The 17,235-nt window shown below is 41.6% G+C and overlaps 1 protein-coding gene across 9 annotated transcripts in view; it reads right to left on the bottom strand.

Moving 5' to 3' along the window:
• Nucleotides 1-17,235, bottom strand: part of PSD3 (pleckstrin and Sec7 domain containing 3) — a 517,431-nt gene that overhangs the window by 32,489 nt on the left and 467,707 nt on the right. For all 9 annotated transcript variants that reach the window (XM_079778598.1, XM_079778601.1, XM_079778602.1 and 6 more), the window contains 2 exons: nucleotides 5,293-5,450; nucleotides 1,859-2,003 (listed from right to left, as the gene is read on the bottom strand). In XM_079778598.1, the coding sequence (XP_079634724.1) occupies nucleotides 1,859-2,003; nucleotides 5,293-5,450 (303 nt within the window). The remainder of the gene's footprint in view (nucleotides 1-1,858; nucleotides 2,004-5,292; nucleotides 5,451-17,235) is intronic.

Genomic DNA, 17,235 nt, shown 5'->3' with positions numbered 1-17,235 from the left:
GGACCCAGGCAAGAAGCAACAGGAGGGAACCAGGAGACAACGAGGTCCCAAAGGCCAGGTCAGACTCCCCCTCCCCAGCTGCTCAAGCCCAGGTGGTGGCCCTGATTCCTGCACTTCACCGAGCCACAGGAAGATCCATTCCGTACCCTGGGGTGCTCTCACATACTTCCCCTTCCATCCATCTCTTCTACAACTAACTCAGTTACGTTCCCTCTGCATTACTGAAAGTGCCTTTAAAAGTAGCCTTTCTGCCCTGGCTGGGTGTCCAGTTGATTAGAGTGTCATTCCAAATCCCCAAGGTTGTGCGTGGATCCCGGTCAGAGCACATGCAAGAATCAACCAATGAATGCATACATAAATGGAACCCCAAATGAGTCAGTCTGTCTCTGTCTCTCTCTCTCTCTCCAAAATAAATATTTTTTAAAAGCGTAAAATTGCCTTTCTGCTTCTAGAAATTTCCTTCTCTAATAAATCTTTCCTATTGTAACAAGAATGATTTTTAAAGCACACATTTAATCACATTACTTTGCTGCTTTCACACTGCTATCCTGAGGATGCTGGGGAACTAGTGAAGCATCCGAATCCCTCACATGACCCATAAGACCTTTCATCACCTGGCCTAGCTTTCCTCTAGGAACGTTTCCAGCCTTTTCTCAACGCACTGTGCTCAAACCACACGTGATGACTTAGGTGTGGTTCCTGCACCCCAGGGCTTTTTCCTCTGGGCCTTTCAGTCCTCTGCCGGATCAGTCTCTCTTCCCCCACACACCTAACAGCTGCTCATCCTTCAAGCTTCATAATAGACATCACAGGTCCTCCTTCACCGCCGAGGCCAGGAGAGTTGTCCCTTTCTTGTACCCCACAGCACTCTGGACTTAGCCTTGCTGAACCTCCCATCCAGCTGGGTTGCAATGACTTGCTCCTTTGTATTTGCCAATCCAATCTCAGCATCCGGGCTTCATTTGCCTTTCTATTTCCAGAGACCAAAATAGTCTCTGAAGTACAACAGACACATAATACACTTTTATCTAATAAGTGTATCATTGATAGTTATGATATCAAATGTGTAGAGGAGCCTGTTAATATCAAGACCTGGCTGATTAGAGCCAGATGGATCCATTTCTATTGGTGCACCAATAAGAAATTCACAGTAGACATCTAAGTCACTTCCCAAATCCCTGACTAGGCAATGACAATAGGGTGCTGCCGCAGGTTTGAAGCTAGAAAACCTGGAGTGCATGCGATGTCCTTGGCGCAGAGTGTTAGTAGGAGAGGGACACGACATGCTGTGGTCTTCAGAGACAGCAGACTGACACAGGAGAGAAGCCACGTGAGGACGTCTGGAAGGAGGTCGAGCACTTTGTCCTGAGGAGCCAGGCAAACCCACGCGGTACACTTAGCTCTGCCTGAGGGGAGGGGAGGCTCTGCCCCCTCAACTGTGAGCAGTATCCCCGGGAATATTTTTATATACTTAGCATCAAATACAGCTTGGGATATGGGAAAGCCCCAATTCAAAAAACCGAGAGAATGTATAAAAGGCTTGTTTCCATCCAGGATGTCTAACATTAGCTAGTTCGTTAAAAAAAAAAAAAAAATGAGCTGTTAGTACAAACAAACCGAAAAACCCAGGCCTGTCTGACTGATTGAGCAGTAAATTAATATAAGTTTCAGAAACTAATTCAAAGTATGTGACCTACTAACCTTGACTCAGTTGTGTCAGCTTCCTATCTGAAGTGTAAAACCCAGTATACTGTATTTTGACCCATCCCAGGGCAAGGTCTCACCCCCGCCCCCCAAATGTGGAGCAATATTCACATACAAATGTTTCCAAGGCCAAAGCACTGTCAGAGTGACTTGCCTGGGACAGCTTTGTTGTAGTGGCAGGCAGAAGTGGGCGGCTGAACTTCTTCTGAGACCCAATGGCTGCGGGAAACGGTGGTGCGGAAAACACAGCTGCGACGCAGTTAATTTTGTTTATCCAGCCTTGCATTTCCTCCGGGCCCCTAGGAGAAACAGACGTGCTGACGTCAGGGCATTTCTGTATCTAAGGGCATCACACCTTGCCCACTTCTCATCGCTGGTTTAAAATGGCACATAAAAGCATTTCTTCTTCTTGGTACAACTAAGCCCTGACAAAACTTCATTGGAGCTGAACATTTTCAACAGCAATCACCATGGTAACGGAGGGCCCTGGGACCTAAGACCATCGTAGTGTAAGGCTGTGGTTACCCCTTAGGGATACAGAGGGGGAAAGCAAAATCACTCGATAATAAATATTTGATAACCTGCTTTCTGTTTGATACTTAGGCTAGGTAAAAAAATTAATTAAAACTAACTCATCTCTTACAATCACCGATTTGACTTTAAAATCCAACTGAGGCCGTGGTCGACAAAATGCGGCTCGCGAGCCACATGCGGCTCTTTGGCCCCTTGAGTGTGGCTATTCCACAAAATACCATGGCCTGGGCGAGTCTATTTTGAAGAAGTGGCATTAGAAGAAGTTTAAGTTTAAAAAATTTGGCTCTCAAAAGAAATTTCAATTGTTGTACTGTTGATATTTGGCTCTGTTGACTGAGTTTGCTGACCACTGAACTGAGGGATACACTGATAGAGGGGATATGAAGGGCTCCACCCATGTTGGAGGCAGTTTTGACAGTTTTTAAAAAAGGTATCTACAGCCCTAGGCTGTTTGATTAGTGGTTAGACTGTTGGCCAGCGGACTGAAGGGTCTCGGGTTCGATTCCGGTCAAGGGCACATATCTTGGTTGTAGGCTCGATCCCTGGCTCGAGTTGGGGTGTGTTGAAGAGGCAACCAATCAATGGGTCTCTCTCACATAGATGTTTCTCTCTCTCCCTCCCTTCCACTCTCTCTAAAAATAAATGGAAATAATATTCTTGGGTAAGGATTAACAACAACAAAAGGTATCTACAAGTCATCATGTAACCCAGCAATTCGACTCCCAGCTACAACCCAAGAGAAATAGACACACAGAGACACAAAAAGGTTTATCTGTGAACATTCACAGCAGCAACCCTTACAAGAGCCATAAGAAAAAAACCAAAAAAACAAAAAACAACCCAAATGTCCATCAATTAGTAAATAACTAAACAAAATGTGGTCTATATCCATACAGTAGACCACTACTCAGCAATAAAGGAATGAAGTGCTGACTCATGCCACATCACGGACTAACCCCAAACCTTTACGCCAAGTGAAAGAAGCCAGACATGAAAGACCGCATGCTGTATGATTCCACTTATAGGAAACGTCCAGAGAAGGCGATACTAGAGAGACAGGAAGGAGACTAGTGGTGTCTGGGGGTGGGAGTGGGGGGTAAAATGGGGAGTGACTGTAAACTGAGCACCGGGCTTCTCTTTGGGGTGATGGAGGTGTTCCAAAACAGAACTGTGGTGAGGGCTGCACAAGTCTGTAAATTTGCTAAAAATCACTGAACTGTACAAATTAATTGTGAAATTAAATGGGTTGTATAACACATATATATGATGTTAAAAAAAAAAAACTACATGAGAGGATATAGACATCATCTGAGGTTATCATTTGTTAACTTACATGTCACCTATTCGCAAAGTCTAGAACTGACAGCAGTTAATAAATATCTGGGAACTCATAAATGATTGTGAAGCAGGATAGATTACCCACCATGTATATAATCAATAAACAGAAGGTGGCCAAAATGTCAGCCACGCTAAAATCATTTCCCGTACCGATGACTTGGAGAGAAACCCCACTAACCAGGGACCACACGAGTATCATCTCCTCATTGCACTGTGCCCTCTAACCTGATTTTGCCGGCTCTTTATTTCAATTGACTAATTCTGGCATCAGTTCTATCTGAAGGAATTGGGATCTCCTAGTTATTCTATCTGGTATTTTAGATTGAAAATAATGTTGGGGAATAGAATAACTTGAAGGACTTTTATTACTAATAGCTATAGTTGTACATGTGGCTATGGTTCCCTTTGTGGTGTTCAACTGTCTTCCTCCCACACTACAAAAGTCCCGTGTCACTTGGATTTTCTTGCAACTTCCTCCTCACCGGATGTCAGCAATTTTATACCCTTGCAGGTTTGACATCCACAAATCATTTGAGCACCTGTTCTTGTTCCGATTTCTTTTTTGGATCTTACATTGTTTTGATCAACAAGTATGCAGACACTCATGCTCACTATCTTTTTCTTAAAAGATATTTTTTATTTCAGAGGGAGGGAGGGAGGGAGGGAGGGAGAAGAGAGAGAGAGAGAGAGAGAGAGAGAGAGAGAGAGAGAGAGAGAGAGAGAGAGAGAAAACATCAATGATGAGAGAGAATCACTGATCTGCTCCTCCTGCGCCCTATTGGGGGTGGAGCCTGCCACCCGGGCATGTGCTCTGACCCGGAATCAAACCGTGACCTCCTGGTTCAAAGGTCAATGTTCAACCACTGAGCTACACCAGCTGGGCTCATGCTCACTATCTTGATGCCAAATGTGGTCCCTCAGCCGTGCTGTGCTGAGTGATTCTGCAGTCACGTTCAGGCTGACAATGAACACTGCCTGCCATGAACACACGCCATGCGAGCTCCTGTTACAATCACTCTGAAAATCCAGTTTCTCACCCCAGACCCAGAATTCTCCATGTGGGATGCTCCACTTCTAACCCTAAGGCTGGCATGGATCCCTCATTAAACTGGCAATCCATCCTACTTATTTGCCCACAGTATGATTTCATCTTCTCCTCCTAGTTTAATCACAGAATTGAGCTCAGGAGGAGAGAAAAGAGAGGATGAATGGAAATCTACACTTACCATTGAACAGTTTCTATGTGCCAGACACTGTGTGAGGTACTTTGTACACTTGATCTCATCCAATTCTCACAAGAACTCTACGAGATATACATTGTCATCTGCACTAGTGACAAGCTGAGGTTCCAAGAGGTTAAATTACATGGGAGGACAGAGAGCTAGGAAATGGTGATTGGCAGCCAGGCTTACTTTACTCATCGTGTGACAGGCCTTGCATACTAAAACCCTTGTGTTTTATTCACGAGGATATGGAAGTTCTAGAGATGGAAAGTGGCCGACTAAATGTCACAGGGCTACTTTGTAGCAAACAAAACACTTGAGTCCAGGGTTTCTATTTCTTATTCTAGTTTTCTTAGGCGGCTATCTCTCTAATGTAAACAATGGCTTTGTCTCCAACTCAAAAAATTTCCCCTGTGGATCCTGATTCTCTTCTCAGTGTGAAGTGGTGGTATGCAAACTAAGAAACAGAAGAAATGAAACCAACAAAACTTACTGGGCTTGAAAGAGCAAGACCCTCCAGTCGGCAGTCTTCAGTTTAAACACATTGGGCTTCTTCTCGTAGTCCGTGGCCTTGGACGCCAGAGCGTGGTGCACACTCACTGCGTTCTTCAAGTCCTCTTCAGACAGAGACTTCTCCGGCTTATACTCATCCTGCAGGCGGAGACAAAAGAAACAAAGAGAAGATCATGCTCAGGTTCCACCTCTTTATAAAACGTGGAAATACAAGGAAAAGATCTAAAATATTCATGATGGTGTGTGTAAAAAGTAAAATGAATGGGGAGTAAAGACAACTCTTTGCTACTTCATACATGTCATAAAACATCCTGTTTGAAAAGTATGCTCAGGATGAGAAAATACACTTTACCTAAGGGGCACTTTGTAAAAGCTGATATGTCATACTTAAGGTAAGTAGCTAAAGAAGGCCAAAGATAAAATATCACAGACGTTTTGGTGATTTGGAGTGAAGCTAGTTACAGTTAGGATGATGTGGTTTCAGGAATAAATGAACAAAAGCTTTCAGATACCCATCAACTGAATTACACGGATGGTGAAAACCAGGCCATTGTTTCCTTGCTCTAAAGACACTATGTGGGGGTGGGATGGAGAGGAGAGGTCAGTGTGGGGGAGAGGAGGTCAATGGGGGAAAAAAGGGGGCATCTGTAATATTGCGACAATAAAAATAGATTAAAAAATAAAGTTAAAAAGGGAGAGATGTGGGAAAGAATAATAAAGACACTACGTTTTCCTGCTACTTTCTTTTGAGGCTAATATTATCAAAAGAAAAGTGAACAGTAAAATGAAATGATTTCTCCAGCTGTTCTCTGGAAGACAAGAGGAAAATCACTTTAATAATCTGGAGAAAGCTTAGCGCTATTATCATAAATTTGAAAAATGGGTAAAATGACATAAAAAGGAAGATGTAAGGCATAGATGCAGTTTTATCTTTGGGCATGATCTATAAATTAATAGAAGTTATAAAGGTTTTTTGCATGGCTTCCCTCCAAACATAAATTTTAAAACCCAACCAATAGAATAATAAAAATTTAAAACAAATTTGATTCTATTATTACTATTATTATTATATCTAATAGTTGTTCTGGATGGTAGTGGTTGTAATTTTTATTCTATACTAGAGGCCAGATCACGAAATTCGTGCGGGGGGGGGGGGGGGCGGGGTGAGGGTCCCTCAGCCTGGCCTCCACCCTCTTGCAATCCAGAACCCCTCAGACATCCTTCTCACAATCCGGGGCCTCTCACTTCTAACTGGCTGCCTGCTCCCTCCTAACTGCTTGCCTGCTCGCTCCTTACTGCTTGGCTCCCAGCTCCTTAGTGCTGCCATGGAGGTGGGAGAGACTCCCGTCACCGCCGCTGCACTCACCAGCGGTGAACCTGGCTTCTGGCTGAGCAGTGCTCCAGCTGTGGGAGTGCACTAACCACCAGGAAGTAGCTCCTGCGTTGAGCGTCTGCCCCCTGGTGGTCAGTGCACGTCATAGCAACCGGTCGTTCTGGTCTTTCGGTGGTTCTGCCATAATGGTCATTGGGCTTTTATATATATAGTTTTCCTGGGCCCATTAGAATTAGAAAAGGTCTCAAAACTAATGTAAATATAGTAAACATTACAAACTGTTACAGGAGATGTTTTCTAGTGTTTAAAGTCCTCTTTTCCCCTTTCCCATATTTTATCAGATATGATGCTAAACTTGCACTTCTGTAAAGAGCACACACACGTGCATGTACACACAAAGACACACACACACACACATGTGTGAGCAGTTCACTTTCTAATTAGTAGTAAAAGCCTAAAGGAAGACATCAACTATTACCATAGAATAGTTTTATAAATTTTCTGAAAAATTACAATTAGACTTTCCCATACCTTCTCCCCTTCTCCCCATCCCCTCCACAAATCAAGCAATAATTCAAATGTACTATTACCATCGTTTCAAATTGAGTCAGCAATAAACAGCAGCTGTTTATCCTTAATGACAAGCATGTCAAACTCAAAGGCTAACACAGGCCAAATAAACAAGGTTTAAGTTTATGTGGGCCAGTAAAAACACAAAAGCTTCAATTTTCATACAAGCGTCGGTTATTTCGATAGAGACATACTGAATACAAAGGGCTGAAATAAATGAGTAATGGCTAACATAAAATAACAGAACATTTAAAAAATTAATATTTTTTCTTGAACATTAACTTACCAGACACTGAATAATTGCACAAATTTTAATAAGCGTAACGCAAATAAACCTATTTTTCTTGTTCTCCGAAAGTGAAATATTTCCTGTTGCGCACGCCAAACAAGTCAGTACAAGACTAATGAGGTGGCAATTGGCTGCTGAAATATTCGCTGCTAGTATTAGTGGAGAGAAATGGTGCGCATGCGCGTAAGGGAAATGAATGCAACACGGTTATAGTAATCAGTCATTAGCGAACGTTGTAGTTCGTTATTAATAATTATGCATAACAGGATATTGTAAAAATTAAGTTACAAAATTTTTATTAAAACGTTTCTTACATACTGTTAATTGGCTGGGCTGCAAAAATATTCGTTGTGAGCCACAAGTTTGACATGCTTGCTTAATGATCATTGTCAGTGACAGTGCTAAGAGACAAAGGTAGGGATCATACAAAATACACAGTACGTTTTCTCCTCTGTTCCCCTTTGGGATCCCATCCAAATAAAAAACTTCTGCACAGCAAAAGAAACCACCAACAAAATGAAAAGGAAGCTCACTGTATGGGAGAACGTATTTGTCAATGATATATCTGATAAGGGATTAATTTCCAAAATATATAAGGAACTCATACAACTTAACAAAAGGAAGACAAACCAATTAAAAAATGGGCAAAGGATCTAAATACACACTTCTCCAACGTGGATATACAGAAGGCCAAGAAACATGAAAAATGCTCAAAGTCAGTAATCATCAGAGAGATGCAAATTAAAACAACAATGAAATATTACCTCACACCTGTCAGAATGGCTACCATCAACAAATCAACAAATGACAAGTGCTGGCGAGGATGTGGAGAAAAGGGAACCCTAGTTCACTGCTGGTGGGAATGCAGACTGGTGCAGCCACTGTGGAAAATAGTATGGAGTTTTCTAAAAAATTAAAAATGGAACTGCCATTTGACCCAGTGATCCCACTTCTGGGAACATATCCTAAGAAGCCTGAAATACCAATCAGAAAGAATATATGCACCCCTATGTTCATAGCAGTGCTATTTACAATAGCTAAGATCTGGAAACAGCCTGAGAGCCCATCAGTAGATGAGTGGATAAAAAAGCTGTGGTACATTTACAACATGGAATACTATGCAGCTATAAAAAAGAAGGATCTCTTCCCCTTTGAGACAGCATGGAGGGACCTGGAGAGTATTATGCTAAGCAAAATAAGCCAGTCAGAGAAAGACAAGTATCACATGAAATCACTCATATGTGGAATCTAGTGAACAAAATAAAATTATGAACAAAATATATCCAGAGACATAGAAGCATGGAACAGATGGAAGAATCTCAGAAAGAAAAGGTGGGGGTGGGTGGGTAGGTGGGAGAGATTAACCAAAGAACTTATATGCGTATATACGTAATCCATGGACACAGACATTAGTTGTGGTGAAGGCCTGGGGGTGGGGTGGTGCAGGGTGGAAGGGGAGCTCAATGGCAGGGGGGTGGGGGCGGAATGGGGACATCTATAATACTTTCAACAATAAAGATAAATTAAAAAAATAGAAAAAATACACAGTGAATTCCAATAGCAATATAAAGACTGCTTAAATTTGTAACTTCAAGATGGCAACAACAAAGTCTATTAGGCCTCAGAGATATAGAACTGCTGTTAACAAAAGTTTTCTAGAGAGGTATGATGAATAAAGGAGAATAAAAAGAAATCTTTAAATATAATATATTTACATGTACCTGTTCTTCTATAATTACCTTTAATGCATAAAACTATAGTCTACTTATGTTTTGGGGTCTTATCTTTTCTAAATGAGATGTTTATTAGGGACTTAGCATTCCAAAGACCCACAAATCTCCTCCCAGGGGAATTTAGTGTAGGAGTACCTACTAGAGGTAGCATGATTTTGAAACCCCCTCCAGCCTTATGATGATGCTGTAACAGAAACCTGAAGAGCTGGCCACCCAACTCAACTTAACCACTTGGTTCCAGATAGGAATCTGAGGGGGATAAATGACCAGGGCCAGAATTATCTTCATAGAATTGACATGCTGCTTCCATTTCCATACATACTGATCTCTAACACACCTGATATTTGAGTTTGCATAGAGATTAAGCCTAGAAATTTGTATGCACCATTTGTGATGTTCTGGGTCCATGATTTAGGCTTTTATCTTCATTCTTTCTATTAGCTTCTTTTGGTTAACTTTTCTTGTTGTTTGAATTTAAGATTATTATTTAGTTCTTTTTCATATCATTCTTTAAGAAAATTTAAGGCTACATTTTTTCCCCTCTGGCTACACGTTACACAAAGTTTGAGAATGAAGAGTATGTTTTTATTGTATAGATAGTTTGTAGTTTTATTTTTTGATCTTAGTCATGCCTAGAATATGTTTCTCAAATTTAAAGTTTCTAAATTTTTAGTTATTTATCATTATATATTTCTAATTTTATTGGCTTGTGACCAGAGAATGTGGTTTGTAAAATCTATTTTATTTCGTCAAAATTTGTTAAGGTTAATTTGTTAAGGTTTTCTAAATACATCTTTGATTATGTTCCACAAACACACAAAATAAGTTTATTTCTTGAGGGATGAGTGTATATTTATATTCAAGTTTATTGATTTAATTCCTCCATTACATTATTTTTTTCTACCACTTCATCCTCTTGAGACAAGTATATTAATCTCTTTTTTCCACTATATCATATTTTAAGTTCCTCTTGCATTTCTAACAACTTTGCCCTACATTTTTTAAAAATACGTTTGCATTGGTTTGTTTTTAGAGAGAGAAAGGAGAGGGAGAGAGAAACATCCATGAGAGAGAAACATCAATCAGGTTCCTCCTGCATGCCCCTACTGGGGATCAAGTCTCTAACCTAGGCATGTGCTCTGATTGGGAATCAAACCAGCGACCTCTTGGTACATTGGATGACGTTCAACCAACTAAGCCACAGTGGCCAGGGCCTGTCCTACATTTTAGTTGCTATGTTGTTTGTGTATTTAGGTTTATGACTGTTATCTTCCGTATAACTATGTGATACTTATTATTTTAAAATGTTCCTTATCGGGTTTAGTGCTTAGTTACATAAGATGGAAACTTAAAAGGTTCTCTCTCTCATCAAAATGCTCTATTTCTCTACTGCTTGTTTACATCAACAAGAAAAACCTTGTAAAATGGTTTAAATTCCCTCCTGCTAGTGGTTTCAATTCCTTCCCATTAATCCTAAATTTTCCTGAAACAGTTTATTATGTTTTATTCTGCAATCATATTAAAATTATCTTGTATTATGTATTTTCTACTGGAAGAAACCTTATTTTGCACTTACATTACACATTCCCTCTCTCTTTATTCTTTTAGATTTAATTGTGTCCACTTTCATTGCTCACCTACTTTCTATCTTTTCTCCATCCGGAGGTATCTTTTCTCATCCCTCTGTTATTTTATCTTCTTTCAAGTATTTTTCTCAGGTGGGTGATATATATTCTAGTTCATATTTTCAAATATCTTTCATCTTCTTTGACATGTACTAGAAGATGTAACAGAACTCTTGGTTGCATTCCTTTTCCACTCACTGGTCTATAGTTGCTATTTTACTGTCTTCTACTTTCCAGTTTTACAAAAGTCTAAGGCCAGTCTGGTTCTTATTTCCTTTTCTTTTATTTGGTGTGAGGGATCTCAAAGGGGTTTCTTTTTATCCTTGGAATTCAGGAATTTTTGCTAGGTTATGCCTTAATATTCTCATCCATCCAGTCTGGAACTAAAAAATTTCCACTCTAACTCTCCCTTATATAATCATTCACTCAGGCTGCTAACTGCTGCTAGGAAAACCCATTTGTGCAGACACGTGCCAACACAGATTCATGGTCTCCTGCTATGGTTGCACCAGTGCCCTTCTTTTACCTGTCCACAATAATCTCTCTGTTCCATTCTGCCAAATGCTCACCATTCTTTTCAACACCCCTCACTCACCACAACTGTGGTTAAGAACATGGGTACCTGGAGTAAGAACCAGCCAGGCTCACATGACTAGTTCTGAGATAATACTTAATTTTTCTGTGACCTCAAGACAGGTTAAACTCATTAAGCCTTGCTTTCTTTGATTAAGTAGTGATGATATCTTCCTCAGAGTTGAAGATGAAATTAAATGACATACTGTTTCTTTTTAAATTCAATGCTTCACAATGTATAGTAAGCTCTCAAATGCTAGGTAGTATAATTTCTAATAATTTCTTAGTAGCATACAGGTTGACTTTGTATTTTATAAGTTCAATCTTGTAAATATCAAACTTTTTACTTACATAACCTATAAACACCTGTATTTTGTGACCACCTTTATCTTTTATCCTCCTAATGTAGCAAAATCCTGATCAAGGCTAATCCTGAGATCAACCTCCTCACTGGTTATTATATTTCCTCCATATTTTTAATTGTTCTCTATCTACTGGCTTCTTCCCTATAGCCTGTAAATACACTCAAGCTCTCTGTTACCTTTGTTAAGTTAATAGTCCCTCCTGAACACTGCTTTCTCCTCTAGCTGTCACCTCTCTCTTTGCCTTTATACATGATGAGTTAGTAATCCACATTAGTTGTTTTTATACATTAATTTCCAGTTTACTCTTTGACCCACTGAGACCTGGAGTCCATGTCTACACTTCATTGAAACTTCTTTGGCAAAGGTCAGCAGTGACCTCTTAATTGCATAACTCAATAGATTTTTTTTCAGTTCTCATCTTATAGCACCCAAGGGAGCCAACAATATTCTTGAAATTCTCCCTTGGCTTCTTGTTACAATACCCTCCTGGACTGTCTCCTACCTCTTTGACCATGACTTTGCTATCTCCTCTTTAGCCTGTCCTTCTATGTTAGTTCTGCCATTGGCCTCCATCCCTTCTTATTCTACTAGTTCCCCTTGGGATGATCACAGCTACTGTTATTTAAACTCCCACATAGGTTACGATGTCTAACAAACTGCTGGAGATGATTAAGAAACACAAGACCAATTGATAGCTATTACTACTGGATGCCTTAGACCTTCGCACTTGGAGCACATTCTCCTGCTGATATTTTCATTTAAAACCAAGCTGGTATTTTCAGACTTCTCGAAAAGTGCGAAGAATGTAACACTTATTATAGCCCTAAGTAAAAGCTGACTGACTTGTCAAGTTGGAAGAATTGCACCACTGCTTTTAATTCCAAGGCCGTTTCCTAAAAAGGATACACTGCCAGCTTACCTTACCGTAGAAGGAAAATATCACACAGGACGGAAAAGGAAGGCAAGATCTATTTAATTAGGAGGAAACCAAAGTCAAAGAATTTTACATTTAACAAGTTTCTGCTTTTTTAGTTGATAGTAATGTGATCTTATTTTAAAGACCAACAAAATACATTGGAATTCTAAATTCCCTCATGAAAATGAAACTCCAAATCCATAAAAAATGAGCAAAGCCCAGGGTAGATTGGAAACATTAGGGTTGGTAACTGTATAAAAAGAAAGGATTTCATTTTACAGAGTTCATTCTTACATCTTTATTTTTCACTGCTTGAAGTGGAAGACAGTGTTTAAATGATAAAACTGGGAAGGAAGAAATAGGGATAAATTATTGCAATCAAACCTAAGACTCTTGGCTGTGCAAACTAAATGTGAAACACAGAGCAAGATAAATTCAATCAAGAAATTTTCAATAAGAACATGCTCCATGACATCTCATTACCCTCCATTCTCTCAAACAAATGAAGGGCGAGAAAAGCATGCGTCTCTCCCCTGTGTCCACCTCCAATCGACATCTTTTTATCTGGTATGATTCATCAGAACATTCCACCACCCTAACAAGCACCACGAATGTGAGTTCACAATGCTATTTATTTTAAATTCATGAAATAAATTCATTTAAAGCATGAAATAAAAGGCTTTCTCCCTAAAAAGCTTGTTAATTAAACCTCTTGTGAAACTGAATCATAACACACCAACACAAAAATCCATCTACAGCGGCACAAGCAATTGGCCTCAGTCTGAAACATGTACTCTCAGGTGAATATAAAGTCCGATTTGGAAAGTGACCAAATTTCAATAGAAAATCATCAACATCAACTAAGAACATGCTATAATTCCAATTTTCAAAGTATTGCTTACTTTGGGTCGTATTAAACAGGTAAAATTGCTATACCTAATTCAAACGATTTAAAACAAAGTTGAAATGGTCATGATTTGCACTGAGAGAACATAGAGGGGGGAAATCAGAACACATTCTTGCTTGAAGCTGAGGCTACTTATAAAAATGCCAGCAGTTACAGTAAACTGGATCCTAAACTGTCTATTAATTCCTGATTCTTAAAAAGGCATTAAAAGTATTTTCATCATTTGATATTGTTAAAACACCTTTTAAAGTACTTCTGGTTAGATATCTTTCGAAAACTCATTCAGCTTCATTTTTCTTGTACTAGGGAGCGCAGAGAGTATTATATTTCCACAAATCTGAATGCGAGGAGGCAAGCAGATCAAACGAAGGCATGTTTTGCCCATCACTTAATTATATATTTGCAAATCATTTATTTACAGAATTTTAAACCTGAAAGGAGCCTAAAGGATCATTTCATCTAATTTTCTCATATTAGGAAAGCAATTTTAGAGTCAGAAAAGTATGTCCTATATTACTGTACTAAGGAAAATTAAGAGAGGATAAGTAAGTTAAAAATTAAAGGATTCAAAATACTTATATTATTTGTTCAGTTAACATGTATATGGTGCCACCTCCCGTGCTGCAGTGATGTGGAGGCATCAGTAGGGCTTCTGCCTCATGACCTTCCTGGTTCACACAGAGGGCACCTCGCAGACACAGCAGCACTCCAAGGACTTGACCTGCTTTCTCAGTAAGGCCCCGGCTTCAGCGAGGCACAGGACATTTTCTAGGATAAATCCGGTGAGTGAACCAGAAAGTTATGATTTATCTTTTTAATGACTACACATCAAAAGAGTTCGGGCTGATAACTGGAAGAGAGTTGCAGCTGATAACTATCAGCAGCCCTTCAGGAAGATGATAGGATTCCTGACTCACTATCCAAAGACAGTTAAGTCTTAAAGTTTAAAGCAGAAATCAAACCTCAGCATCCTCCCGTACTTCGTCCATACTTCTGATGCAGAGGTCAGAGTTTATGGTGAAAGGCTACCCCTGCCGTCCTCTCGGCTGCAGGATCCCCTAGCCTTCTGGGAAAGGCTACCCTTGCCACTGTCTGTCACCAAGCAGATGTGTCTGTCCACCAGCCAGCCTACCACCACTCTGTTCAGAACCCTGTGAGACCAAATGAAGGTCTAATTCATGTTTCCCTCTGCAACTTTCCCGCGACAGCTATGGGTGTGAGATTTACTAAAGGAAGGGAGGGAGGAAGCCAGGGATGGAGAGCAAAGCCCTCGGAGAGAACTGAGCAGCAAACAGGAAAGGGGCTTGATTTCTGGACCCGTCTCACACCCAGAGAAGCCACAAAACACTGTATCACCCCAAGTGGGGACAAAACAATTCTTTAGATGAATAAGTCAGTTTGTGCCTGCTAGGCCTCAGAACTGGAATTGTGACTTTAATCAGAAACCTGCAGAGTAGAGCTCATATGCCTTAAACCCCAGAGATAAGGTGTGTCTAAGATACAATGTCTTCTTATAAATTTATAGTTTTTATAAATATGACTATGTCTAAATATCTTTTACATATGGTCACACCCTCTGTTGGACTGGGCTACTCACCTATTTTATGACTAACTAGAGGCCCAGTGCATGAAATCACGTGGCCCTGCCCACGCAGTCCTGCCCACCCACGCATGCCTTGCCACGCACAAAAATTCCTGGTGACCCGGTCTTTGGTCGTTATGGCGTCACGACCACTGGGTTTTTATTATATAGACTAGAGGCCCGGTGCACGAAATTACGTGGCCCTGCCCACGCAGTCCTGCCCACCCACACGTGCCTCGCCATGCACAAAGATTCCTGGTGACCCGGTCTTTGGTCGTTATGGTGTCACGACCACTGGGTTTTTATTATATAGATGACAACTTGGCCATGATCATTATTCTCCCAAGAGAGCATGGCTTCCAAGCCTAGTTAACTGTCATTCAAGCATTTTCCATTGCTGCAGAGAATGAGAGGGTCCACATGGCTTTTTAAGTGTGGAAGGGCACAGAGCTGGCAGTTTCGCAAGAGGAAGTAAACATGCCCTGAAGGAAAGCCTTTTCTGTCAGGGCCCAGGCCAGTGATCAGTCGGTGCCCTGCACTACGAGTATTTGGCACATCAGCCCCAGAATGGCTGCCATCCTCCCAGTGGGGCCTTGAATCTCCAGTATCTTCATTCTGCCAGCCCAGTTCACACTCTGGATGTCACCTATACCTCCAACGTGGCAAAAACCAAACCAAACCCCTCTCCCAATCTGACTTAAAAAAGAAACCATATAGGCAGTTGGAACAAATCTCTTCCAAGTAATCCAAGAAATGAAGAGATGATTTTGCATGAAAGACAGAGTCCCCAGAATACAGTGACAACAAACTAAATTTTTAGAGAACAAACTGATTTTTTACTGTCAAAAGACATAATTACTCTTCAACCATTACATGGATCACCTGACAATTTATTTTAAGCTAACATAGCTCAGTTTTGTCATAACCAGACCTGTAATGAGAATACTATCATAAAGTTTATAATAAAACTAGAGGCCTGGTGCATGAAATTTGTGCACGGGGGTATGTGTCCCTCAGCCCAGCCTGCACTCTCTCCAATCTGGGACCCCTCGAGGACATCCCTCTCACAATCCAGGACTGCTGGCTCCCAACACCTTGCCTGCCTGCCTTCCTGATTGCCCCTAACCACTTCTGCCTGCCAGCCTGATCACTCCCTAACCACTCCCCTGCCAGCCAGATTGCTCCTAACTGCCCTCCCCTGAAGGCCTGGTCACCCCTAACTGCCCTCCCCTGCAGGCTTGGTCCCCCCCAAACTGCCCACCCCTGCAGACCTGGTCCCCCCCCGCCAACTGCTCTCCCCTGCAAGCCTGGGTCCCCCCCAACTTCCCTCCTCTGCCAGCCTGGTCACCCCTAACTGCCCTCCCCTGCAGGCTTGATCACCCCCAACTGCCCTCCCTTGCAGGCCTGGTCCCTCCCAACTGCCCTCTCCTGCTGGCCTGATCACCCACAACTGCCTCCCTTGCAGGCCTGGTCCCTTCCAACTGCCCTCCCCTGCTGGCCATCTTGTGGTGGCCATCTTGTGTCCACATGGGGGCAGGATCTTTGACCACATAGGGGCAGCCATCTTGTGTGTGGGGTGATGGTCAATTTGCATATTACTCTTTTGTTAGATAGGATAGAGGCCTTGTGCACAGGTGGGGGCCGGCTGGTTTGCCCTGAAGGGTGTCTCAGATCAGGGTGGGGGTTCACTTGGGGCGTGAGGTGGCCTGGGCGAGGGGTCTGTAGTGGTTTGCAGGCCAGCCACGCCCCCCGGTGACCCAAGCATCTGGGATCTGGGATTTACTTATCTTGTATAATTGAAACTTTGTAGCTTTGAGCGGAGCCCAGGGCCGGTGAGAGCGGGCGGAAAGCTTGGCTTCCTCCGTTACCTGGGAAACCCAAGTCTCCTGCTTGCTCCATGGCTGGCCGCCATATTTGTTGGGTTAATTTGCATACTTGCTCCTGATTGGCTGGTGGGTGTGGCTTGTGGGTGTAGCAGAGTGATGGTTAATTTGCATGTTTCTCTTTTATTGGTGTAGATGGTTTCCAGA

Source organism: Cnephaeus nilssonii, assembly GCF_951640355.1.
Source record: "Cnephaeus nilssonii genome assembly, chromosome: 8".
In the NCBI taxonomy this organism is placed as follows: domain Eukaryota; kingdom Metazoa; phylum Chordata; class Mammalia; order Chiroptera; family Vespertilionidae; genus Cnephaeus; species Cnephaeus nilssonii.
This window is presented reverse-complemented; position numbering and strand designations above follow the sequence as displayed.